This window comes from Thunnus thynnus, chromosome 9 (assembly GCF_963924715.1).
Source record: "Thunnus thynnus chromosome 9, fThuThy2.1, whole genome shotgun sequence".
Classification (NCBI taxonomy): Eukaryota; Metazoa; Chordata; class Actinopteri; order Scombriformes; family Scombridae; genus Thunnus; species Thunnus thynnus.
This window is the reverse complement of record NC_089525.1, coordinates 33,615,695-33,642,211: the sequence shown is the minus strand read 5'-3', so window position 1 is coordinate 33,642,211 and position 26,517 is coordinate 33,615,695. Positions and strand designations below refer to the sequence as shown.

General features: G+C 40.7%; 1 protein-coding gene across 2 annotated transcripts; it reads left to right on the top strand.

The window, feature by feature from the left end:
- Positions 1-484: 484 nt before the first annotated feature.
- canx (calnexin) lies at positions 485-25,851 on the top strand. 2 transcript variants are annotated; one of them, XM_067598208.1, is made up of 15 exons: positions 485-589; positions 6,825-7,055; positions 9,028-9,101; positions 9,974-10,032; positions 10,216-10,357; positions 10,665-10,746; positions 11,440-11,632; positions 12,285-12,474; positions 12,777-12,890; positions 13,269-13,425; positions 13,523-13,738; positions 16,194-16,313; positions 19,032-19,161; positions 19,251-19,360; positions 20,918-25,851. In XM_067598208.1, the coding sequence occupies exons 2-15, from the start codon at positions 6,828-6,830 to the stop codon at positions 20,972-20,974; spliced, it is 1,872 nt and encodes a 623-aa protein (XP_067454309.1). In that variant the 5' UTR covers positions 485-589; positions 6,825-6,827; the 3' UTR covers positions 20,975-25,851. The 2 variants fall into 2 exon arrangements, with proteins under 2 accessions (XP_067454309.1, XP_067454308.1); XM_067598207.1 differs by having other exon boundaries at positions 20,915-25,851.
- The last annotated feature ends 666 nt before the right edge of the window (positions 25,852-26,517 follow it).

Below are 26,517 nucleotides of genomic sequence, written 5' to 3'. Positions count from 1 at the left end.
CTGTCAAATAAATGTAGTGGAGTAGAAAGTAGGAAAGTATGTTTCCCTCTGAAATGTAGTGGAGTGGAAGAATAAAGTAGCATCACATAAAAATACTCAAGTAAAGTACAAGTACCTCAAAATTGTACAGAACTTGAGTAAATGTAATTTTAAACATGTGAAGTTCACAAAACCACGAGGTAAATAAAAATGTCTCATCTGTCTTTATAACTCTAACGCAGTCAGTATATAAAGCAGTATACTATGACTGATTACAGCTACTATACTAGAATAAAACCAGTTGCGGTCTCATCCAAGGAGTCCTTTTCATCAGCCGCACTCCAGCCAATCAGCGGCTCACGTCCACTGACCGCTCCGCCAATCATCGCTGTCCACGAGGTTCAGCTCCGGGGGGGGCGGGCACTGTCCACTCCGTCTCCGCCTCGACCGAGATTTCTCTCCGACCAATCAGCTCCTGACAGTTGACAGGAAACGTCAAATACTCGCTCCGCCTGGCCAATCAGCGACAGGCGACGGCAGTTTGTGCCCTCCAATAATCCCACGTGACCCTCCTCAGCAGTTCCCAGGCGGTCACATCGGAGAGCCGGAGGTGAGTAAAGAGACCGATAAATGTCATTTATTAAAGAGCTACGCAGCCGAAAAGTACTATTTTCTGACTAACGGTGGTCTATTTGAGCTGTGTGTGTGCTAATTATTTAGATAGCGTCCGTTTTTAGCCGTTAAACATGAAGCTCCGTGTCTCCAGCATGCTGTTAGCATTGGGCTGAGTGGCTAACTAAGGCTAATTAACCACAGGTGAACTCAGCTAGCCAGTTAGCCTGCTCTGCTGGCCTTTACTAACATTTAATTCAGTCAAACGTGAAATATTCAGCTACGTATATTCCAATATAGCAGTTTTAGTTCATATGAATGAAACTCTGGTTGTGTTTTGAATGAGAATTTGAGGCTAAATTAGCTCCTACACTTGTTTCGTAAGCAGCATCGCAGCACAGCTAGCTGGAATATCCGTGTTAGTTACGTGGGGGTTGTCACAGATCGATCAGATCAGATTTATCGAGCTGATAAAGGACATAAATAACTGTTGAAATGTTATGAGAAGGCGGTGAGAATGTTTCAGGCAGTTTCAGAGGTCAGTACTGAATAAAGCTGTCAGGTATCATTCATCAATCCTATCAGTCACCAGATGCTCAATCAATACACATTTATGTAGTTCAACATGGTTAAAACGCAGATAACTTTATGTAAAACTGTTGTCGAGATCATGAAGTTGAAAAAAATACCAAATATGTCAGGCTGACATTTGTGATGATGTGTATTGAAAAGGACTACAATTGAGGATTAAATTTAATCTGCTGAAGCTGAAACGATTAGTCGATTAATCAATTAGTTGCCAATTATTGAATTAATCTGATAACTGATTAATCATTTTGAGTCATTTTTAAGAAAAAATGTTGGATTTCTTTGATTCCAGCTTCTCACATGTGAATATTTTCTGGTTTCTTCAGTCTCTATGACAGTAAACAGAAGATCTTTGAGTTGTGGACAAAACAAGACATTTGATGACGTCATCGTGGACTTTGGTTGTTTATGGACCAAATGACTAATCATTTAATCTGGCGGTTAATTTTCTGCAGTCGACTAATCGATCGAGCATTTAAAAAATCCACAAATCAGGCAGAATATTTCCTGTTTAGATGGAGAGCTTCAGCCTTTACAACTATAGTTCAATGAAAGAAACACAAACAGAATAAATGAAACATTATTTTAATTTTTAAATAAACAGTTTTAAGTGAATAAGTGAAACTTATATTGAATATCTGATACTAAGTTTAAAGGCAGTGAGTACCAGATTATTCTGTTATGACACCTAAATAACATCTCCGACAGCAGATTAAGACCCTTTTTTTCCTCATAATGCTTCAACTTTAACTATAAATCAATAGTTGGTTGTTTCTCTGATGGCTGACTCACTACACAAAGTGTACAAGGAATTTGTTTTGCTGAAGGAGTCAGAACAGCAAAATGAAGAAATATGACACATCAGTGAAATGGAAAATAAGATTAAATGGCTGAAAAAGCAAAGTGAAACAATAAATACTTGTTTTATTTTTGATGTAAGGCCAAATGTCCATCACAGCTTCCCAGACCTCAAAATGATGCTTTTAGTTTCACTTCATCTTTTATTCTGAGATCATGTAGAAGAATCAGTATTTACAACCAGAACTAACACTTTAAACTGGTGTGTACAAGGCGGCCAGTCAGAGGAATAATTTAACAGAATTCATCAGAAAGAGATCTCCGATGAGTGATAGATTGAAGATGATTCTGTCTGATAGAGTTTATACAGTTTACAGATTAAAATGAGGAATTATATTTTATCCATGTTGTATGTCGACTGAGTAGCAACAAGCACTTGACTGCAGAGTTTATGCTGCTGATTATATAACAAACTAGTACTGAACCTTATTTTAATTTGTTATAAAGCTGCAACTAATTATTTTCATTATCAATTAATCTGTTGATTGTTTTCAAAATAAACTGATAAGCTGTTTGGTCTCTAAAATGTCATAAAATATTGATAAATGTTGATCAGTTTGAAGATGTTCATATAGACGACTAAAGAAACCAGAAAATATTCAGTCAAAAAGCTGGAATCAATGTTTCTTTTGTTAAAAATGACTCAATCGATTATCAAAATGGTTGTCGGTCAACTAATCAATTAATTACAGCAGCTGTAGTTAATTAAATTGGTTGTTTTTATATGGAAGTACATGTATTTATGTTCATATGTATAATATTTTTTTACTTTTGATTCACATGATCAAAATGAAGGACATCAGGAAGACTAATGAACAGCTGATTGGGATGTAAATAAATAAACAAATAAACAAATGTTGATATTTGGGCAGTGAATGAAGAGGAACCAGGTTACAGTTAAACCCAACATGTCTTTAATTTGTACTTGTTTGTAAACAGTAAAGAAGCTGGAAGCAGCTTTACTGTCACTTTTATATATGATGGTTTTACTGGAATCTTTACTGGAATCTTGTGTTTTAATGTTTTCCATAAGTTGCAGTTAATTTGGCCAAAGTTCAAACCTCAGAGAACGAGGTTTATGTTTTAATAAAACGAGTCTATCTATGATCTCATGCTGGGATCCAGTCCTTCAGGTGAAGCAGTCCGACTGGTTCGACCGGCTGGTGTTCAGGTCGTGTGTCAGACCAGTGCCGCTCTGATCTGAAACCAGTAAGACAGAAACCAGCACTGCCGATTTTTATAATTACTAGAAATGTAATCGTAAAGTTGTTAATAATGAATTTAAACCCGATTAAATCCACCAGTCTGGAGTCACATCGCTCCCAGTTAGAAAAGACGTAAAATGTCTCCACAAAATGTACAAACATATTTAATAAAATTCAAATCAGTTTTATCACTTGTTTTCATGATTGTCCAGAAATGAATCAGTTTTAGTTTCTATTGAATCAGAAACAACTAAATTACACGGCAGCAGTTTTTTTTTAATCACATTTAATCATTTTTGTGCTGAAAATTAGTTTTAAGACATTTTTCCCCACATTTACTCATTGTGACAAATTCTTCAGCTTCAACACTGTTAATGTTCATCGTAGGATCAGAAACACATTTAACATGAATATTGAAACATTACGACAATTAGAAATGTCAGTAATTGTTAAGAAGTGTTTCCCTATAGATTCATCATTTAGTTTTTTCTAGTTAAAAAAGGCCTGAAACTGAATATCTTTTGGTTTTAGACCTCTGGTTGGACGAAACGAGCAATTTGAAGATTTCACTCAAACTTCACTCATTTCTGACATTTTATAATCAAGAAAATAATCGACAGGAAATGAAAATGATCATTAGTTGCAGCGCTACAGTTTTCTAAACTCTGCAGAGCATAAAAGGCACGAAGAAAGGTGAATATTTAAATGCATCGTTGGAGATATATTAACAGACGGTTGAGCAATAAATGCAGGAGCTGATGTGAGTCTGTGTCTCAGATGAGTGACGGATCAGTTACTCAGTGTTTTTATATTCTTCACACAGGAAGAGAAGCTGATTGTTGTTTCTGTGTTTAAACAGTAACCTGCCGGCTGCTCTGTTAAAGGCTGATTTCACTGTTTAACGCAGGAAGCTTCCCACTAGAATTTCCTTTTTAATCAGATTTTCAATGACATTGATCTCATTATCGTTTCTCCAACTTTTTATGTGAATATCTTGTAGAAGCAGCTATGATTCATTTAAAAAACGGTGATATTTGATTATTTTTATGGCCGTAAAGTAAATTATAGAGATTAAAATATGATTTGGGTCAGGAAATCATTTGCTTTTAGACAGTTTTCCGCCCTCAGTGATGCAGATTTCATTCAGTTAAGTTAGTCCTCCGAAAGCTTTTCTGCTTTTTCTGAAACCCAGTTAGAAACCAGTAGAGACCAGTAGAGATATCAGAGAGTGAATCAGAGCAGCAGATGTCCTGCAGGCTCAGCGGGTCCTAATATCAGATTAACAGGCTGCAGAGCGACTCCAGGCCCGATGCTGCTGTCAGTCTGGATGTATAACAGCAACTTCAGCTGGTTTCACTGGACTGATTAGCAGGAGCCTGTTGTTTCATGCAGCCAATCACAGACCTTCTAAAAGCTTATTACCTCAGGCAGCAGAAAGCTGCAGCAGCGCTGCATCACTGAGAGGTTTGAGTTTACGGCTCGCTGTCTTATTCCTCCTTCCAGTCTGTATATGTTCTTATTATCTGGAGTTTTCTCTCATCCTGTCGTTTAATACCATAAATAAATCAATAAATACTCTTCACACTCAGGAGATCGATGAGTTGAAAGAGGAAATTTCATTTTTATTTTTGAACATTCAAAAAGAAATATCTGACTTTTTGTCAGCTGACATGACGACACTTTATCCTCACAGACTGATTTATTCATTCATTACTGAGGATTTAAGACAAAACAGCCCAGAATAGAATATCAACATATAAAATTTAAAAAAAGTCAAATAAAGTACCAAACTAGAGACTTAAACCCTCAGCAAGGCTTTCTCCTAAAGCCTATTTTATTTATATTTTAATTAAAATTTATCCTATTTTATTGTATTTTTATCTCTTTATTGTTTGGTTGTAAGTGTTCTGACTCTTTGCATTATGTGCTATAGAAATAAAATGTATGATTATTATATTTGTGAACATGCTTGTGCATGTTGTTGAAGGAAATATAAAACTGTCTCTGCAGTTAATTCCTTCAAACGCCATGTGGGCGCCGGCCAGGCGGCTTTGATGCTAAGCTAACAGCTAGCAGCTAGCAGCTAGCGCTGGTGGTCGTACTGGTCACCGCGCTGCCAGGCTGTTAACCAGCATGCTAATCCTGCTGCAGGTTAATCTGATTAGCCTGGCGGTCTGCTGCGTGAGAGGCTGCAGGCAGACGACTTCACAGCTCAAGTCATTAGTTGATCAATAGTCAGAAAATTAATGACAATTATTTTGATGATTAACAAATAATTTTCCAGCAAAAATACAAAAAATTTCCGGTTCTGGAGTGTGACTGTTTGATGCTTTGGTATGTCATAAATGATATTGTATTCAGGGCTGTGATAGTTTGTATGTCTGTTCTGATCAGTCGATGTTTCTTCATGTTTTTGAGGATTTTCTGCATCTCTGTATTATATCATCATAAACCAGATTTCACTTTCAGTAGATGAATCAATAATGAAATAATAATTAGTTTCACCTCTAAAACTCATCTTTAAATGTTTTGTTTTATCCTCCAAAAGTTCAGACGCCAAAGATTCAGTTTACTGTCATTTATGACAAAAAAAACATTAAAGCACCTTTGAGAAGAAGAAACCAGCAAATTTGAACATTTTTCGCTTAGAAAATATGACTAAAAAAATCAATCAATTATCAAAACAGTAGGGATTTTCTGTCTGTTGACTAATGGATTGATTGTTGCAATAATCATTGTAATAATGTCGCCTGTGAGAGGAAAAAGGTAAAAAAAACAGTAAAATTCAACTTTTGTTACTTAGTTTGTTTCTAAAAAACTAGGAAAATAAACCTGTCAGTCTAATGTTTAGTCTTTATTGTGCTCTTGACAGGTTTTACAGTTGGTAGAGCAACGTTATTGATTATCAGTCGTCATCATCAGCCCTGAAAGTCCATATTTACCTGTAAACACAGGTGTGTAATGAGCCACTGCAAACTCCACAGACGTGTGTGTGTGTGTGTGTCTGTGTGTGTGTGTGTGTGTGTGTGTGTTGTGGGGTGCTGCAGTAATCCCGCGGGGTGTAATCTCATTAAGGTTAATGGAGCTGAGGGTGTCGGTTGGTCACCATGGCGATGAATGGACGCCGGGGAGACACAGGTTAACTACCTGCTGAGTGTGTTTTAGTGACGGAGGTTCACGTCCGACACCAAACACCAGTCTTTCCTGTTTGATGAACTGCAGGTGTTGAGATTTAAAACTACAACAAACAGTGAACTGAACTGGTCTGATGATCTATTTTCATTATTGATTAATCTCTCGATTATCTTGATTAGTCATGTGGTGTATAAATGTCAGAAAATGTTGAAAAATGTCTCACTGTTCTGTTCGAAAGCCAAAAAAACCCTGCATCCTTTAATCTTTGTTTGTGTTTTGGTATAAATAAGAATAATAACAAAAAAATCTAATTTGTAGTGAAAATAATGTAAAGTTGCAGCCTTACAGTAAAGATGGTTTCTTGTAAAAACCAGTTGAACCACCTTGTGCTGGCTGATGTTAATGGGAAGCAGCTGTAACGGGCGTTTTCTCTCCTTCTTCCTGCAGACTATGGATCAGAGGGTGTGGTTTAGCGTTCTTCTGGCGGCGGGCCTCCTCTGCCTCAGTTTGACTCCTGTCTGTCAGGCTGAGGACCTGGTGGAGGACGTCCTGGGTGATGATGTGGACGTGGAGGACGAGCTGGATCTGGACGTAGCCGGAGTTGATGACGAGGAGGAACTGGACGGGGACATGCAGGACGAAGCTCCACCTGCTCCTAAGACTCCTCCCACGCCTAAAGTAAGAAATAAACATACTCACCTTTACATGAATAAACGCTGGTATAAATGTAAATGAGTAACAGAGCTCTCTGGATGGTTTATTGGGTCCATGAGGAGGGTGTGACAGTTTTCCCAGGAAGTGTGTGTGTGTGTGTGTGTGTGTGTGTGTGTGTGTGTGTGTGTGTGTTACTCACTCATTAATCTGCTGAAACAGGAAGTGAGTTTGATAAGGGAGCAGTGAACTGACCTGCTGATCCACTGACCTGCATTCACACTGTAAACCACCAACAGTCCAGTCTGATAACAACTCAACCTACAAAGTCTTAAACACAGTTCACTCAAACCTTAAATACATACTAAATAATAATTAGGGACCAAACCCAAAAGGCAGAGGACAACTGTAAAACAGTAGCTTTGGCCCCCGAACAAACGCTGTCTCCTCCGAGGGCGTTAATGGTATCAAACTTTAATACACAACTTATGACACTGTGCTGAAAAAAGTTGTTAAAAACTTTGTAATAACTCGAATGGTTTGGATTTTATAAGCCCTGAAAGTTGCAGTGCTACATCACCCTTACAATGTAAAACAATGGGGAGACAATCTATGGGCATGAACTTTGTGTCAAACAGAGGCTTCTGACGTCTAAACTATAAGTCTGACCACTTTCAAACTTGTATCAATGGATTCGCAATGAAATTTCCTACTAAAATATGATTTCTAATTTAAGATTTGACCAAAGTCATGGGATTTATGAGGAGATTTCACCAGAAGCGTACTCTAAAATCCTCCTCTCCAACTGCTCCTGGTGATGTCACTCCCTCAGTGCTGTGAAACATTCCGCAATACACACTCATTATAAAATCACAGGAGGAGCAAGAAAAGACTTTAAAACTCACACTCTAATATCTCAAAAACAGTAAAAGATAGAAAAAACATGTAAATTCAAGACTTGTAGGTCAAAGTCTCGTGACTCATTTAAAGTTCAAATGAAGTTTGTATCTAAAACTATGTGGAAGCAGTAAATGTTCAAAAAGGTGTGGGTTCACTCACACTCTCCATTCAAATATATGAATATTTTTCTGTGTCCAGCTGCAGTTACTTATTGTCTCTACACACCTGACAGTACACATGTCAATCACACTTTCAAAATAAAAGCACACCACACTTGTAAGAAATATCCCTCATTTTTAAAAAGCAAAATGATCTGATCCCGACGGGCCAGAGAGCGAGGTCCCGACCAACGCTGCTTGCAGCTTTAATTAGTTTGATGGTTTTTATTTATGATTCACATTGTAGACAGAAAAGAGGAATGTGCCTCATCATCCTCAGCTATACTAAAATGCTTTCTGCCTGAACGGAACCACAGCAGTCAGGTGAAAGAGTCATTCCTCCTGTTCATACTGGATATTAAAAGATCTCCTTCAAATGTGCTTTCAGTGTAACATCCGCAGTGTGTCCACACAGTCATTTAATAGTCGATGTGAAGGTTAGAATTTAGTAGAAGTTTCTAAACTGGGAATAACGGGTGTGGAGAGAATAGATCTGACCTGTTTGTGCTGACTGTGCTGTGCTCTCTGTCATTATAGTCTGATCACTGAAGTCTGCTTATTACCAGTAAACACCAGTTTGACTGCAAATGACACACCTGAAATGTTTTCTGTAATGATCTGTCCACAGTGAAGAGATGAATAAAGACTGTCAGGGATAACAGGAGAAGCAGAGTTTAGTTGTTTTATTTATTTGTGCATAAGCTCAAAGACACAGATGCACACCTGCCACCTGCATCTGTGTTTGCAGATTCAGCGTGGAAGTTAATTAGGAACTTCTTTAATCTATTTGCATATAAAGAAAACAACAAAGATGATAAATGATCTCTTGTGGTGCATCTGTGTATAAACCTGATTCAGCTTCATCAGCAGCAGTTTAATCTGCACAAACAAGTAAATGTTTGTTCTGTCTCTGACTCTGTTCTCTCCGTCTCTTTGTCCAGGTGACCTACAAGGCTCCAGAGCCGATGGGGGAACATTTCTTCGCCGAGAGTTTCGACAGGGGGACACTAGAAGGGTGAGCACATGTCACTCAGTTACTCGCTGAACGTTGTCAGTCACAGCTCGAGTACGGTTCCTGTTTAAAGTCCACATTTAGGCAGGAACGCTCCATAATACTCCAGCTTTTACTCTCTGGGAGCTGGTGTCAAGTATCCCATCATGCATTTCAAACCAGCCAGCAGCCGACCTCACAGCTGTTTTATTTTTGTTCTACGTCTGTTAAAGTGTCAGTAAGGAGACGATGTAGAGAAAATAAAGACAAATCTGTGCTCATGATTTAATATCATATCATATATTTGGCCTGCAGAAAAATCTGCTGCATCATCAAAGTTTTTTTTTTTTTTTACAGTGAAATAACCCATAAAACACATCCTGTAAAACACTACATTTAAAAGATCCCACAGATAAAACCGAGCTGTGTTTATGTTTCAGGTTTAAACGACAGCAGAAGTCCAAGATCAAAATAAACACCAGTGATCCGTAGTGAGAGTGTGAAGGGTTCACACAACACTGATAGCATGAAGATAACAAGCTAATGCTGAGTCAACAGCATCAACTATTTGTTTTATTCTCCAAGACACCTTCCAGGCTCCGCACATGTAGTGAGAAATTAACTGTTAAGGTTTCAAATATGAGGTTAATTTATCAAAATGTCTACTGAAAAAATGATTTTTGGGGGTTTTGTTGGCTGTTTTCCCTCCTTTTTTTTTTTTTTTTTTTTTTTTTTTATAAATATGTTTTTGTTTGTTGGTTCATGTAGAAAAATTCAACAAACATATTTGGGAGGAAAACTGACTTTAAAAAACGTTAACTTAACCTGCGAGCCAGACGCTGAGGAGTCTTTGTCCAGGTGTGTTTCTGACTAAACGATCCACCTGTTGGTTTCAGGTGGGTGATGTCGAGCGCCAAGAAAGACGACGCTGATGAAGAGATCGCCAAGTATGACGGTACGTACAGAAGCATCTGTTAGAACATGTATGTTCATGTCTACAGTAAACACGTCTGTACGTCAACATGATGTCCTACAGAGGCCACCGTACAGAGGATAAACCCTCCATGATGGGTGATGTTGTTGTTGACGACGGGTAGGTGATGTTTGTTTGTTTGTTTGTTTGTTTGTTTGTTGACAGGTAAATGGGCGGTGGAAGAGATGAAGGACAGTAAGCTGCCCGGTGATAAAGGTCTTGTTCTGAAGTCCAGAGCTAAACATCACGCCATCTCCGGTCAGATGCTGCGACCTTTCACCTTTGACACCAAACCACTCATCATCCAGTAAGAAAACACACACACACACTAAACACACACACACACACACTAAACACTCACACACACTAAACACACACACACACACACTAAACACACACACACACACACTAAACACTCACACACACTAAACACACACACACACACACTAAACACACACACACACACACTAAACACTCACACACACTAAACACACACACACACTAAACACACACACACTAAACATGCAACACTTACTTAAAACTGCAGAAGATCATCTTACACTCTGTTTATCTGTCGAGCTGCTTCTTCATCATCCTCATCGTTCTGTCTTCAGGTACGAGGTGAACTTCCAGTCAGGTATCGACTGTGGCGGCGCCTACGTCAAGCTGCTGACTCAGACTCCCGACCTCGACCTGGTGAGTCTGATCTCTCTCACACACACACACACACACACGTCTACAGGTTGCTAAAGTCGTAACTACTGAACTGACCCTAAACTTACTTTGTATCCCAAAAAATTTAGTGGTTATACACAATAAAATATTTACTTGACTGTTGAGTTGCCATGACAACAGCTAACTGAAACAATGAGGTTGTGCACTGACACATATTTCAGTTTTTCAACACTGCTGCCAAAACAAAGAGAAAGTAAAGATTTATATACAAAAACTTTAAATATGTTGTGTTTCATGTGTATTGATCATCATCTTATGCAGTTTTATTGATTGTCCATCAGCAGCGCAGTCTGGTGTTTTATAGTGAATGTCAGTGTAACTGCTGACTGTTAACATGAGTGTGTAGACTGTAGTTGGAATGTGAGGAAGGTTCTCAGTGGCAGTGATCCTCCTCTTCGTCATACTGGACTTTGAGCTCCACAGTCTGGAAAAGTTTCCGTTCACTGTAAAATATTAGAACAGAATCCACTTCCTGTTTCCACAAAATGACACAAAGTTCAGCTGAAGCCAACGAGACTCTTCAGAGACGCTGAGTCTTATCAAGACAAAGTGAGGAAAAAAGAAGCTAAATTGACCGTATATTAGTTTATGGCAGGATTAGAAAAGTCTTTTATGTGGTTTAATGTAGCTGAACTGAGTGTGTTTATTGTGCAGGACCAGTTTGTGGATAAAACTCCGTACACCATCATGTTCGGACCAGACAAATGTGGAGAAGAGTACAAACTGCACTTCATCTTCAGACACCAGAACCCCAAAACAGGAGAATACGAAGAGAAACACGCCAAGAAACCCGACGCCGACCTGAGGACGTACTACACTGACAAGAAGACACACCTGTACACGCTGGGTAAGACACACACACACACACACACACACACACACACACACACACACCTGTACACGCTGGGTAAGACACACACACACACACACACCTGTACACACTGGGTAAGACACACACACACACACACACACCTGTACACGCTGGGTAAGACACACACACACACACACACACACACACACACACACACACCTGTACACGCTGGGTAAGACACACACACACACACACACACACACCTGTACACACTGGGTAAGACACACACACACACACACACACACACACACACACACACACACACACACACCTGTACACACTGGGTAAGACACACACACACACACACACACACACACACACACACACACACACACACACACACACACCTGTACACACTGGGTAAGACACACACACACACACACACACACACACACACACCTGTACACACTGGGTAAGACACACACACACACACACACACACACACACACCTGTACACACTGGGTAAGACACACACACACACACACACACACACACACACACACACACACACACACACACACACACCTGTACACACTGGGTAAGACACACACACACACACACACACACCTGTACACAGACTGACAGTCCAGGTGTGTATATGTGACCCCCCCTCTGTGTCGCCCCCCAGTGGTGAACCCTGACAACACCTTCGAGGTGCTGGTGGATCAGACGGTGGTGAACAGCGGCAGCCTGCTGACAGACATGACCCCCCCTGTCAACCCCCCCGCCGAGATCGAGGACCCCGACGACCAGAAGCCTGAGGACTGGGACGAGAGGCCCAAGATCCAGGACCCCGCCGCCGCCAAGCCCGAGGACTGGTCAGTACACGCCGGCGGTTACCATGGAGACAGAGTCTAGACATCTGAGCCGCTCTGCTTCAAACTTAAACCTGCAGCTTCATCAGCTGATTTGAATGAAAGATGACTTCATGAGAAACAGGAAGTGTTTGGTTTACAGCATGTGATGCAGTTACGAGTGTTTGTGTAACATCTGAATAACTGTCTGATATCAGTTTTTGTTTTGCACATGTGCAGTAATGTGGATTCGTGTGTGTGTGTGTGTGTGTGTGTGTGTGTGTGTGTGTGTGTGTGTGTGTGTGTGTGTGTGTGTGTGTGTGTAGGGATGAGGATGCTCCCGCTCAGATCGCTGATGAAGACGCCGTGAAACCAGACGGTTGGCTGGACGACGAGCCCGAGTACATCGGAGACCCCGACGCCGTCAAACCTGAAGACTGGTGAGTTACCACGGCAACTCGGCATGTCAACCTCCGTCACTTCAAAGCCTGAAGACGCCGATCAGCAGATTGTCTTTTAATACTCTTTATTTATTAGTCATAATCCGTTTTTTTAATAGTTATTTCTCAAAATAAAGATGAAACTACTTTACAGTAACTGAATTCCCAAATAATGATATTAATTAATACATTTGATAAAAAAACAAATAAATGATCAAAGGTCGGTTTAGTCTGTGAATATCTTCAGTTATACAGTTTTTCGTATCCTTTTCCATCTCATGTTTTGTTATCTGTTTCATCGGCTGATTCACTTATAAATAAAACTTCAGAAGTGACCCGACCTCTGATAACCGTCTGTCTGTACTTCCTGTTCGTCAGGGACGAGGACATGGACGGCGAATGGGAAGCTCCTCAGATCCCTAACCCCGCCTGTGAGACCGCCCCCGGCTGTGGAGCCTGGAAACGTCCGATGATCGACAACCCCAACTACAAGGGCAAGTGGAAGGCGCCCATGATCGACAACCCCAACTACCAGGTAACGTTCAGACTCACGGGTTTGGATCGGCCAATGTGGCGTCACGCCTCTCAGCAGCGAATCAGACGAGTCAGCGTGATGCTCTTTGTGTTCTCAGGGCGTCTGGAAGCCGAGGAAGATCGCCAACCCTGCGTTCTTCGAGGACCTGCACCCGTTCAGGATGAGCGCCTTCAGCGCTGTGGGACTCGAGCTCTGGTCCATGACCTCCGACATCTTCTTCGACAACTTCTTCATCACCAACGACCGCAACACCGCCGACCGCTGGGCCAACGACGGCTGGGGGCTGAAGAAGGCAGCAGAGGGCGCCGCTGAGGTGGGTTATTAGATCAGAGCTGCTGACTGGACAGGAAACATGGATGCAGGTGATGAAGGTGCTGAAGAGGAGGAGGAAGAGCAGCTGGTTGACTCAGTGAAGGCAGAAGAAATGATCCATCACAGTTTAGACTAAAAGAAATTGAGATTAAATTAAAGTTTTACAAAAGACCAAATGTAGGCAAACTTAAATTACATTTTATAAAATTTTAACAAAAGATGACATTTCATTTAGAAATAATAATGATGATAATGATGATAATAATAATTTGATTTTGTCAAAATAATGTGATTGAGTTGGTTTCTTTTATGGCTGCAGTCAACCAAAGAACATCTCGGTCGACTGAAATCATACATAATCTTCAACTAATCGATTAGTCTCAGGGAGGTTGGATGAACTCAGCAGCCACACGTTTCTCTGTTTAGCATCTTCAGGTTATGCTAACCCATTGTTGCTAACTTTGGAGCTAACCTCCTTCACTTTTCCAGCATTTAGCATTTATTAACTGACACACTATAGTCTGTACTGTACATTTACTGCCAGACTGACAACTCCGCTCGCATCCACCGTCACTTCTCTGCTGCTCTTTCCTGCTCGCTACTCAAACATACTCCGTAACGACGTATTCCTTAACGGAGCTACGCTACCAACAGTTTCCCAGGCAACAACACAGAGGTTGACTCTCGTACCAGAGCAGCGCTGCACAGAGACTCCCAAACGCTGTTGATTTCCAAATGAATGGATGAGTGAATGATTTGATGTTATTTTTGACATTAAAAATATCTTTTTGGCCTGGCGGGAGTTCTTGTTGTTATACTTGTAGGAGAAACACTGACTCAGTAAACGTTGAGTACAGTTAGACCCAGCAGTCTCCATCAGGTTGGGCGAGATCAAAGTTAAGGTGATTTGTTAGTCTGTTCCTCCCGCTGCAGGAAATAATGGATTAATCCTGGAAAGCTGTTGATGTAGCACTTTTCTCCTTATGAAAATAACACGGAGATTATTCGACCAATGAGAATTCGGTCGGACGAGAGCATATCGACCAACTAATCGACCAGCAGACTGGGACTTTTCTGGATGCTCACTGTTTATCATGCATTTGATTATCTTACCAGGTGCGATGCTAATTACCTGTGTGTGTGTGTGTGTGTGTGTGTGTGTGTGTGTGTGTGTGTGTGTGTGTGTGTGTGTGTGACACTGATGAAAGCCCGACAGCTTAAAACCTTTTTGTCTTTTGTAAATAAAGTGAGTGTGATCCTCCTCCTGACCAATTAATTTAGATTAAAAAAACATTGAATTTAGACTAAAGTCACAAATTCATTTAATTTTTACCCAAAAAAAAGACATTAAATTTAGAAGAAAAAAAACTGACGTGATTTTGAGCAAAAAATAAGACATAAAAAATACATAAAATTGTAACTTATTTTAAAAAATATAGTTACAAATTATGTAAGAATGTGTATCATAAAAAATATGTTTTTAAAATGAGAAATGTAAAGTATATTATCTCTTTTTTTATAATAGAGACGGGGACAAAGTGAGTATAAAGTAGTTGACACATCATCAACAGTCAGTTTCAAGTCAGACAGCAGAATAAAACAGGACTTAAAGGTATGAAAGAACAATATCATCTCTGTGAAACACAATAAAAACATCAGGACACATGTTGTTATAAAGCTGCAGCTCAGATTTTATCTGTTAGATTATTCAGAGCTGGAGGACGAGCGATCCGAGTGTCGCTCTGCTTTTACTGCTCGTATGACTCTTTTTCTTTTAACGCAGGTTTTCATTGTGAGATTTACGAGCGTGTTTGTTTTTTGAGCCTCGGCGGTGATGTAATCCTCTAGAGGAGGCAGCAGCGTCTCTCAGTGAGACAGAAATAGATGTCGTGGTGATAAGAGAGTCTCCTCGGTGGTGATCAGAGCCGATCACCAGACTCACACTGACGCTGCTGCTTCACGCTCAGATTACTGCAGCTGCGTGATCGTGGGTTTGAGATGATAGTCGTGATTTGTTTTCTTTTCATAATGTGGGAAACGTTCAGAAATATAAATCTCAGTTGTGACATCAGCATTCATCAGCTAGTCCAGCGTTTCCCAACCTGCTCCCGAGATGATTAACGTGAAGAAAGAAGAAGAAAAAACATTTGTGTTGGACAAAAAATCTGGTTATTTTTCTGACCTTTTATCCAAATTCTGCTCAGAGCAGCAGTGTGGATGTGAGACGCAGCTGTTTCTGCACCTCCACATCTTAATTCTCTGACTGTAAACAGTCATTATGACATGATTGTCGTCTGCAGCAGGTTTGAAATACTTCAATAACTTTATTTACACAGTTTACAGTCAGTTTAGCGTCTTTAAGGAGGCCGTATATAAACTACAGATAATATCTGCTCCTGTGTTAATGTGTTTTGTTTTATGTGTTTGTTTACGTGTTTATGTTGTGTTGTTTGTAGCCGGGTCTGGCCACTCAGATGCTGAACGCTGCAGAGGAGCGTCCGTGGCTCTGGGTCGTCTACGTCCTCACCATGGCTTTACCGCTCGTCCTCATCATCGCCTTCTGCTGCACGGGCAAGGTAACACGCACACACACACACACACACACACACACACACATACACACACACACACATACACACACACATACACACACACACACACACACACTTTTGTACCTGGAAATCAGAAATCTCTACGTCACCGTCATGTGCGGTTGGCGTCATGGAGCCTCTTATGGCGTGATGTCACAGCTGATGTCACAGTCTGGCGTGTGTGTGACTGTCCACAGAGGTCGTCAGGCTCAGCTCAGGGTCAGTTGAGTCTCACCAGCTTACAGGAAGAGTTTAACGAAGCTGGACGCCTGAACCACCCCCCCGCCACCGCTGCCGCCGCCTCGGGCCCGGTGACTGCTGCTGCTGCTGTTAGAGTAGCTTCACACCTGAACTTGTTGTTGTTGTTGTTTTGTGCTGAAGGTGCTCGTTCTGTGTTTGTGTCTGTGGTGCTGTAGCGTAGACGGCAACGTGTGGAGGGAGAGACTCGCCTCTCTCGCTTCTCTCACTCGCCTTTATCCTTGAGATGAAAGCTGGAGGACGGAGGAGCGAGACGTCCCAGCTCCCTGCAGCGAGACATTACAGAGAGACTGAACACAGACGTCAAACACTCACTGCTGCGCCGTCGTCTGTCTCACATTTCTCATCAGAATATAAAATATCTTTGTCTTAACGAGATACAGAGTCTCGTATAATGGATTAGTTTATTTGATGATTTAAATAGTTACAATCATGATGGATTAAATCACTAAAAAGCCAGAAAGGTTCATGTTATAATGAGAGAATTCATTTCCTTTTGAAGAGAGACTTTTCACATCATAATGATGTGAAGGATGAAGTTTTCTTTATAGTAGCTTCTTCCTCCGATAGAGACGCAGAGACAGTGTGTCTGCCTGCTGATAACTCACCCAGTCACTGCTCACCCAGGGCTCCCAGGGCTCCCAGTGCTCACCCAGGGCTCCCAGTGCTCACCCAGGGCTCCCAGTTCATGTCATGGATGTGATCAAACTGAAACATCAGTGCAGGCTGTGTTGTGACAGTTGGCTCCATGATCAAACTGCTTAATGATTAAATGATAAATTAATTTAATTGCTCTCTTAGATTTATTTCTCGGTAGGTTACAGTTTATTCTGCAATAATCTGCCGTAAACCTGTTTCAGGTGGGATTAACCCAGACTTGCTTTATTGTTTTCGATGCTACTAGTCGATGATTAGTGCAGAAAAGTTTGTGAAATAATGTGTAGATCAAAGGAAATGAGATGACATCATCAACAAACTAAACCGTTACAAGCTGCAACTTCCTGAAAAACCTTGAAGTCAATAAACACACAAATATCTACGTATGAAATAAACCCACTGAATGTAATATTACAGCCAGTGAAGAAGAAGAACTAGCTGTTTTCAAAAATATGATTTAAATGATGGATTAATATAACATCTTTTAATTTTTTATATATGTCATAAATATTAACACCCCCCCCCCCCCCCCAAGGAAAGTTTCAAGGAAATTAAAATAATAATTCTTGGGAAAAATATACAGTCAAAATATAATATAAGTGTGTTTTTCAGCCTCAGCTTCATTTATAAAGATCTGTGGAGCAAATAACGGCTGGATGTGATGAAATATTTTAATTCTACACACAATCAAAAGTTTGGTTGCAAGAAAAATGAAAATGATTCTTCATTCGGGTAAAAAAAATGTTTTAATTTTTATTAATTTGATTACTGCAAAACATTCAGCAACAACTATTTACATGTTGCTGTTCTTGTTATTTGGTTTATTGGATGTTAAATACAAATTTCAACACAGTCCAGAATCACAAAAATGATTTAATTTATCTCCGAGGCTCCGAGGGCCAAACTTCAACAATGAATAAAGTATTTGGAGGAGAGCTGCAGGATTTTATAACGTCTCATAAATTTAATAGAAGTTTTTATATGAATGTTTTTGTCCTTGACATGAACTGGAAAAGTTGTGAATTCTGGGTGAAATGACCATCGAGGTGTTTTTTCCCTGAAAGAAAGTTAAGATTTGATCAGTAGCTGCAACAATTAGTCAAGTAATTGATTACTCAATCAACTATTTTGTTTTGAGTCTTTTTTTTTTTAAAGAAAAAATACAAAAATTCTGTTTCCAGCTTCTTAAATGTGAATATTTTCTGGTTTCTTTTGTCCTTTACGACCATTTAACTGATAACTTTGTGTTGTGGACTGTTGGTTACATTTCGGTTACATTTAAAGCTTTGTGAAACAGTGATTCATCACTTTCTGGCATTTTATAGACTAAACGATTAATTGATAATAAAAATAATCATCAGTTGCTGCCCTGATCAATTCATTCAGATGTTCACGCGCTTCAATTTCAGCAGCTTCATTAGACTGTATCTGATTTAACAGCAAACACAAGTATTTATTCTCATTATAATAAGAAAACGTGCTGGTTTTAACGTGATGAAGCACCTCGTTATAAAGAGTCGTTACGCTGCCGCAGTCTGAACCTTCACATGTTGTAATAATCTGTCTGTAAGCAATAAATCATATTTTATACACAGCGTCAGTAGCATTTAGTCAACTTCTCATTGTCAGATATTACGTCGTTGTGTTTTCACTGTTTGACTTTTTGTTTCTTTGACTCTGCAGGTTTCATTTTTAATGAGTTTGAAGCGTTAAAAGAAGTTTCTGAGCTGCAGTTTTCTGTGTTTCGTGTCTGTTAAGTCAAACTGAACTGTCCTGTTTGTTCTGCAGAAGAAGAGCGCAGCAACGCCGGCAGCAGAGTACAAGAAGACAGACGAACCTCAGCCCGACGTGAAGGAGCAGGAAGAGGAAGAGGAGGAGGAGGAGGAGAAGGCTGAAGAGGCCGAGAAGAGCAGTCCAGGTTCCTGCGATGTTTTAGATTTCAGTAAAGTCTCTTTTCCTGCGGTCCGTCGCTGTTGGTCTGACTGATTTTTAAATCTGTTCTTTCAGCTGCAGAGAAGAGTGACGGAGAGGAAAACCCTGCAGAGAAAGAAGATGAAGAAGAAGAAGAAGAAGAGGAAGAAGAGGAAGAAGAAGAGAAGGAGGCCACAGCTGACGAGGTGAGGAGACGAGTCACAGCTCTGATATATCAGGCTTTGATTCACACCATACTTGCTAGTAGATCAGTAAAATAACTGCTGCCGCCTTCATCATCATCATCATCATCACACCTCTAACATGCAGCGTTTGTTACCGACTCAACTGCAGAGTGCCATGAAAGAAGAAATGGCGGCAGTTTGTTAGTTACCGTGTACGACTCTGACCAGTCATCGTTCACGACGTCGCACAAGTTCATAGGTCGTCTGGGAGGAGGGTCAAGAAACTGTCAATCACGGCTGCAGAAGCCTCGTGTTCTGAGTGCAGACGCACAGACGGAGCAGACGCTGATAAACGTGCTGCTCATGCTACACTGTTACGTCTTCATAGAGAACATTTTACCTCAGTATCAGTAGCAGGCATTTATCTTGGAGACCTTTTTTATGTCTAGTTTCTCTTGTTCCATGTCGACTGTTGTCTTGATAAATTCACTATAATGTACGTTTCCACCGTCGTGTCCAGAGTTCCACTTCAGCTTTTTCTCCTGACGTACAGAAAAGTTTTAGAACTAAAAGTAAAGTGAGGAAGCTTTCAAAAGTAACACCATGAATAGTTTTTATTCATCTATTAACTTCGTACAAAGTTGAACAAACAGAAGAAACATAAATAAAATCAATATAATATAATGAATATGAATGACGGACGTCTTTACTCCTTATAACGTGACTCAATCGGAGAACAGCGATGTGGTGTCTGGGACGCCGCACGACACCCTGACGAAAGGTCTCGCATGTCAGAATTAATCAATAACAAGCTGTCACATGTTGTAAAAGGGTTGTTTCTCAACCGATGTGATTTTCTTTTTTTCCCCCAGTTGTTTGGAATTATTGATTTGTGATCCACCATCCAGCTGTCACAAGATCTTCTGATTTGTATGAATGAAACATGAGCTGGAGCTCGGCCTGTGCAGCCGTGTCGAAGCGTATCTGTTCTGTCAGACACTTAACCGCGTCTTCACAGAAAACGTAGCAGCGTGAGCAGCACGTTTATCAGCATCTGCTCCGTCCGTGCGTCTGCTCCGTCTGCTCCGTCCGTGCGTCTGCTCCGTCCGTGCGTCTGCTCCGTCCGTGCGTCTGCTCCGTCTGTGTGTCTGCACTCAGAACACGAAGCCGCCACCATCACACACAGCGCTTCTGTAGCCATGATTGACAATTTCTTGACCCTCCTCCCCAACGACCTATGAACTCGTATGACGTCGTGAACGATGACTGGTCGGGCTCGCACTTGTTTCTAGTTTCTCGGCCAAAACATGGCAAGAACACTATGATAATCTGACACGGTGAAAAACTATCAGGGAGTGTTGAGTTTTGTTGACGGTAAATTGGATCATGAAAAAAACGACTAAGATCAGTCTGGAAACAGTGTTTGACGACTTTAAATGTTTTAAACACAAATTTGTGCTGTAAAAAACCTCTTCTAACCACCTTCTCCTCTTCTCTCCTCCTCCTCCTCTTCTCCTCATCCTCCTCATCCTCCTCTTCCTCTTCCTCCTCTCCTCTCCTCTCGTCTTGTCTCAGAAGTTGGAGGATGATGTTCTGCGGAGATCTCCCAGGAACAGGAAGGTCAGAAGGGACTAATATCTCTGAATCGACTGATATGACCTCAACAGTCCCCCCCCCCCTCCCCCAAGATACCCCTCCCCCTCCCTCCCTCCTCTTCTTGTACTCCAAGGCGATGAAGCCTAAACGTGGAACCCGTGGAAGCAGCGAAGCCGACAGGAAACTAATCAAGACCTCCGATGTGGACGACTGATGATGATGATGATGATGATTCCAGTATGAACAGGACTGAGTTGATTTAAAGGATTTTGTTTTTTTAAAGAGATTAACTGAGATTAACTAAAACTTCCTGCATCATTCCTTAACAACACCTGAGCAGACTCGAACCCGCGGGACCGTCCTGTCTGGTCCGCCGCACCGCCCACCGCTCACCACCCAGCGCCAACCTGAGCTAAGCTGCCGCGTCCTGCTAATCAACAACCTGCTTAACGGTTTCTGACTGACAGATCATTGGCTAATCTGAAGTAGCTATCTTTAACCTGATTGGTTTACCAACATACTGCTAATTAGCAGAATATCAAGGGGCTAATTAGCAAGCCAATCTGGTGAGGATTATCCTGCAAATGATCTAAGTGATTGACCAACCAAAAGGCCAAATAGGCCGCTAGTTAGCCTTCCCGCAGTCTGGATAAACCTTCAAGGAGTTGTCACCATGTCAGTCCTTTTAATTAGACTTCTGACAATTAACTGTCACTTCTTGGCTAACGTTTTGCAGTAGCCTACCATCATGCAGCTATGGCTACAGTCATTTTATTAGCCTACCAGCAGCCAGATCATCTAGCTGCCAGCAGTCTGGATTATCCTACAAACATTTGGGGAATTAGCCAAACCATAAATCCATCTGATCAGCCCACTGGCAGGTCGCTAACAAGCCTGGATACTATGTTAAACTGGCTAAATAACTTGAGAACTACCTGCTAATTAGGCTATGAACAACTTGCTAACATGTTGTTTGGCTAGTGACAGTCACTAGTTGTCCTACAATCAGACATAAGCCTACTGTCATCCTGCTTTGGCTTTCAACAGGCTGCTAATTGGCCCACAAACAATGCCATTACATCATCAACCACCTGCTAATTAGCCTAAAAGTAACTTAGGCCAATATTCCCACCACTAACAGCCTAATCAGCCAAGAGCAACTTGCTAATTTGTCCCTTGAAAAACAAATCATTTAGCAAACAACAGTTGCTAATTAGCTTAACAATGAGTTGCTACCACGCCCACAAACAATGTAATGAACTTACCAACAACTGGCTGCAAACTAGCCTGCAGACAAGTTAGTAAATAGTTTGTTAGTAACAAATAAATTAACTTTACTAATATCTTAAATTAATAACAACACAACATACTGGTTGGCCTCCTTGCTAATATTTAAAAAGTGAACTTTTTTTATCAGTCTGTGACTTTTTCCCTCTTTTCTCTGTTTTTCTAGTCATGTTTGTGTTTATGTAGCCTGAGCGTCTCCTCTGTGTTTAAACCTCCTGATGACAGCGAGGGGAAGGTCAGAGGTCAACCAGGGTCAGAGGTCAGAGCCTTACAGGGTCATACGCTGTATTCAGAACCACCTACTACATACTACCAACCAGCTGCTGTTCATAGCACCATACAGTATGAAACTGTTAAATTGATATGATTAGCAGTATGCTAGGCAGGCTTAGCCGGTTTCTGTTTGACAGATTCTTCTTCTGCCACCTGCTATGTTACTGGAGTGTGAATCAGTTGCATTTTACATGCTACAAATCAGTAGGTACAGCTGGTATAGTCGATGGTTACCGATGCAGCCATAGAGAGTGAAAGTAGAGCTCGATTTAACTGTAACGAATGATTTTCATTATTGTTTAGTTGTTTAGTCCACAAAATGTCAGAAAATGCTCCCAAAGCCCAAGACGACGTCCTGAAATGTCTTGTTCAGTCCACAATCCAAAGATCTTCAGTTTACTGTCACAGAGACTAAAGAAACCAGAAAATATTCACATTTAAGAAGCTGGAATCAGAGAATTTGGACATTTTCTTTTCCTTAAAAAATGACTCAAAACAATTGATTATCGATTAATCGACTAATCGTCGCAGCTCCTCTATAAACGTAGTTTACATTTTCTTCTCTAAACTTTGAGACGTGTGTTTTTCTTGTGGTGTGTTCAGGTCAGACAGTTGTTTTGTTTGACAGGTGTTTGTTACCTGGCGTCGTGGTCAGACCGGTCCCGGCTCCGCCCACAAGTCCTTGTCAATAAAAACTGTTGAGTCAGTGTTTCAGCAGAAGGCAAACAAACATTTTTGTGAATATTGTTGATTTCAGTCCAACAGCGTTTCTCTACATTCAGCAGCTTCTTTTCTTCTTGTTCAGATTTTTAGTCCGAGTGAACGTGACAGCAGATCATTTCAGCGGGTAGATTCTCCGAACGCTGACGTGGACCAATCTTCATAATAAATAATTATCAGACATTAATCAGCTGAGTTTTTGGCCCTGAGTTCGGCCTCTCAGGCAGATACTCCCTCGCTTCAGTTTCAGAATTATGATGTTTAATAAAGAAACCACAGTTTATTCATGCAGAACACACCGACTATCACAAGCTCAGCAGATTTAGACGAGGTAACATTTTGACCTTCAAATTCCTCATCAGCCAAAAATGTTTGTTAGTTTGCCAGACGAAGACTTTGAAGGTCAAAACGTTGCAGACTGTCTCTTCTTCTTCTTCTCCTTTCGTTTGCTGCTTGTTGTTGTGCTTCTCCTCAGGTTGAATGTTTGCACGCTGCAGCTGCGACACTTCGTTTCCTCATTAATCTGTTTGTCGTTCGGTTTATAAAATGTGTCAAAGTCACTGTTTCCCAAACATCAGATGTGCCGTCACATTTTAAGATGCTGGAAGCTCTTAATTTTCTGTTGATCGGCTAATTTTATCCTTCACTTTCATCAGTAAAATGATCTGCTGTCCTGTTTGTTTGTTTGTTTGTTTGTTTGTTTGTTTGGACTGAAACTGAACAGTCAGCAGGTGGACAGACACCCAGTCCCTCTTTCATTAACCCCATATAAAAAGAAAAAGGCACTAAGGGAAAAACTCAGGCGCTTAACCTCACACCCGTCCACCTGCTGCACCGCTCACTCCTCCGCCAAACCTTCACCAAACCTTCACCAAACCTTCACCAAACCTTCACCAAACCTTCACCAAACCTTCACCAAACCTTCACCCGACCTCTGCCAAACCTCCGCCAAACCCTCACCGCCTGATTCATGCAGGAGTTTAACCCCATGTTTAAAAGAGACGGCACTTGAGCGTCAGAATTCATTCTTGACCTGAGAAACATTAGCTTCAAATCACTATCAAACACAATTTTATCCCCTTTATCGTCACCAATCATTCTGCTGAAGCTATTACATGTATTTACTCATCGGTAACCTTTTATATGTTCATTTTCATTAGAAGTTAAATGTAATTAGTGCGAACGTGACGCGTAACGACGAGGAAACAAAACGAAGGTCAAACTGATGTCTTGCGTTGCCGCCGGTAACCACAGGTGTCGCTACAATCAAGCAGAACTGTCGTTTTAAGGATTTATAATTTAAATTTGTTTTGTTGTCGTCTGCTGCTGCTGGTCACATGACCTCTATGACCTTTCACACCTAAGAAATGGAAAATGTCCAGAAAGTCTCTGACAGGTTTCAGTAAGACGGGAGGAGAAAGTGAACATGAACAGTCTGTGTGTCCGTCCAACACTTAACAGCTCAACAACTATCATTCAGTTTATTCTACATCAAGAATCCTCTTCCTGGTGACCTCTGACCTTTCCTCCGGCGCCACCATCAGGACAAAATGTCCACTGTTAGCCTTACTAGCATGTTTTTTTTTTTCGTTTTTTTTTTTAAATTCATCATGGAATTATTTCATGTAAATAAAACCTTGGAGGGAAAACATCAGACCTTCAGAATATCTGAATACTTCCTGGTTCTGTGGTGTCCGTGTCCAGTAAAATCTGAAATAAAACTGGTTTGGTGCATCTGATAAAAAGAACAATAACTACTGTAGAGCAGCTGTCTTTCTGCTTTTGTCCTTTTTTTGTGTCATCATTCAGTTTTCAGACAGTTAAACACTAAAACTCTGCTGTCAAAAGTCTGTAAGTCAGGTCTGATCTGTGGCTCATTCGATCAATGATGAGCAAGCTCTGCAGTGATTGGCTGATGGGTTTTGGTGGAGGGGGGGGGGGGGGGGCAGCCAGAGCTGATCAGAGATGTTATGGGTGTTTGTCTCTCTGGTTGTTGGTGAGTTTTTGGGCCTCGTGGTGAACCGGAGGTCCCCCGCTTCCATGTCAGGTGACCTTTAACCTTTTTTTTTGTTCCCTCCTCCTGTTCTTCTTAGAATAAACACGAGCTAGTTAAGTTTTGGCTTTAAGCTCTATGTTGCTTTTAGTCTCTGTTTTCTTGCTCTGCTGTCGTTGTACAGCTGGAGCGTCTGAATGTGACGCTTCAGTTTGTCGGGTTTTTAGGACGAGTCGTCTCCGGCGGCGGCGGCGGCGTTTCATTCCCTCTGAGGATGTTTGTTCCAGCTACAATCTGTATCCTCTCCTTCCTTTTTTTTTAGTCTCAGATTCTTTGTCTTCTTCTGGTCGTGTCCGGCTGAAGCTGCCTAGGTTAACAGACTGTAGACTCAACACTGTATCTGCTGGTGAAACTTTACATGACTCTGTAACTCTTTGCTATATTTTTTTTTTTTTTGTTGACTTTTTTTTGTGTTTGAACTAAAACTGTTGGCCCAGCCTGCCTCTGATGTACACACGATGTAGAGATGGACCTGCTGACACCACAGGAAGGTCCGACTTTGACTAGAAATACTGTGATGATGGAGCCTGAGATACGTATGTGTGTTTTGATGAATAAAAAAAAAGGCCAAATGGAAACTAAATGACGCTGCGGAGTGTTTTTATTAATGTGTCTGATTCACACTGTTCACATGAACCAACATTTAAAATCTTAAGGGAGGATTCAGTGTTTTCAAACAATTAGCAGCAGGAGAATCATAGAGCTCGAGGCGTGTTTGAGATGGACGTTTTCAACAGTAAAACTTGATGTCGTCTCATTTTAAAGGATTTACTAAACAGATTTTAAATCAAGCCTCTGAGAGTTTGTTTCACTCTGTAATTTTCCCTAAAAACACCATCAACCAGTCAGTTGAGGAATCAAGATTCAAAGATTTTCTGTATTTATCACATACTGACAGATTTAAAGGATAAAATTGAAAAGAAGAAATTGTAATTATGTAAAATAAGTATCAAACTGGTAAAAGTGCATTTTTTAATTATGGTAAAATATACTTGTGTCACATATGTAAAGGGATTATATATATTAAATTGTCTATTTCTAGCAAAAGTAGTCGTTTCTTTTTGATACCGCTAATAATGATTCAACAAAGTCAAATTTTAGATGATGGATAGAAAACAGTCACAGTACGTTTTATCATGTTTGATGATAAGAAGTCATTGTAATGTTGCACCAACACACGAGTTTAACAATGTTGAGGTTGTCTGATAAGTTTGATACATGTCAGATGTTTTACTCATTGCAAAAGTTC

What these genes read in the sequence shown, in the direction of transcription:
- canx (XM_067598207.1), top strand. Translation starts at nt 6,828, where the DNA reads ATGGATCAGAGGGTGTGGTTTAGCGTTCTTCTGGCGGCGGGCCTCCTC. An exon ending in AGAGATCGCCAAGTATGACG is followed by an intron (nt 10,033 to 10,215) that starts GTACGTACAGAA and finishes GTTTGTTGACAG; the next exon opens with GTAAATGGGCGGTGGAAGAG. An exon ending in CAGCAGAGGGCGCCGCTGAG is followed by an intron (nt 13,739 to 16,193) that starts GTGGGTTATTAG and finishes TGTTGTTTGTAG; the next exon opens with CCGGGTCTGGCCACTCAGAT.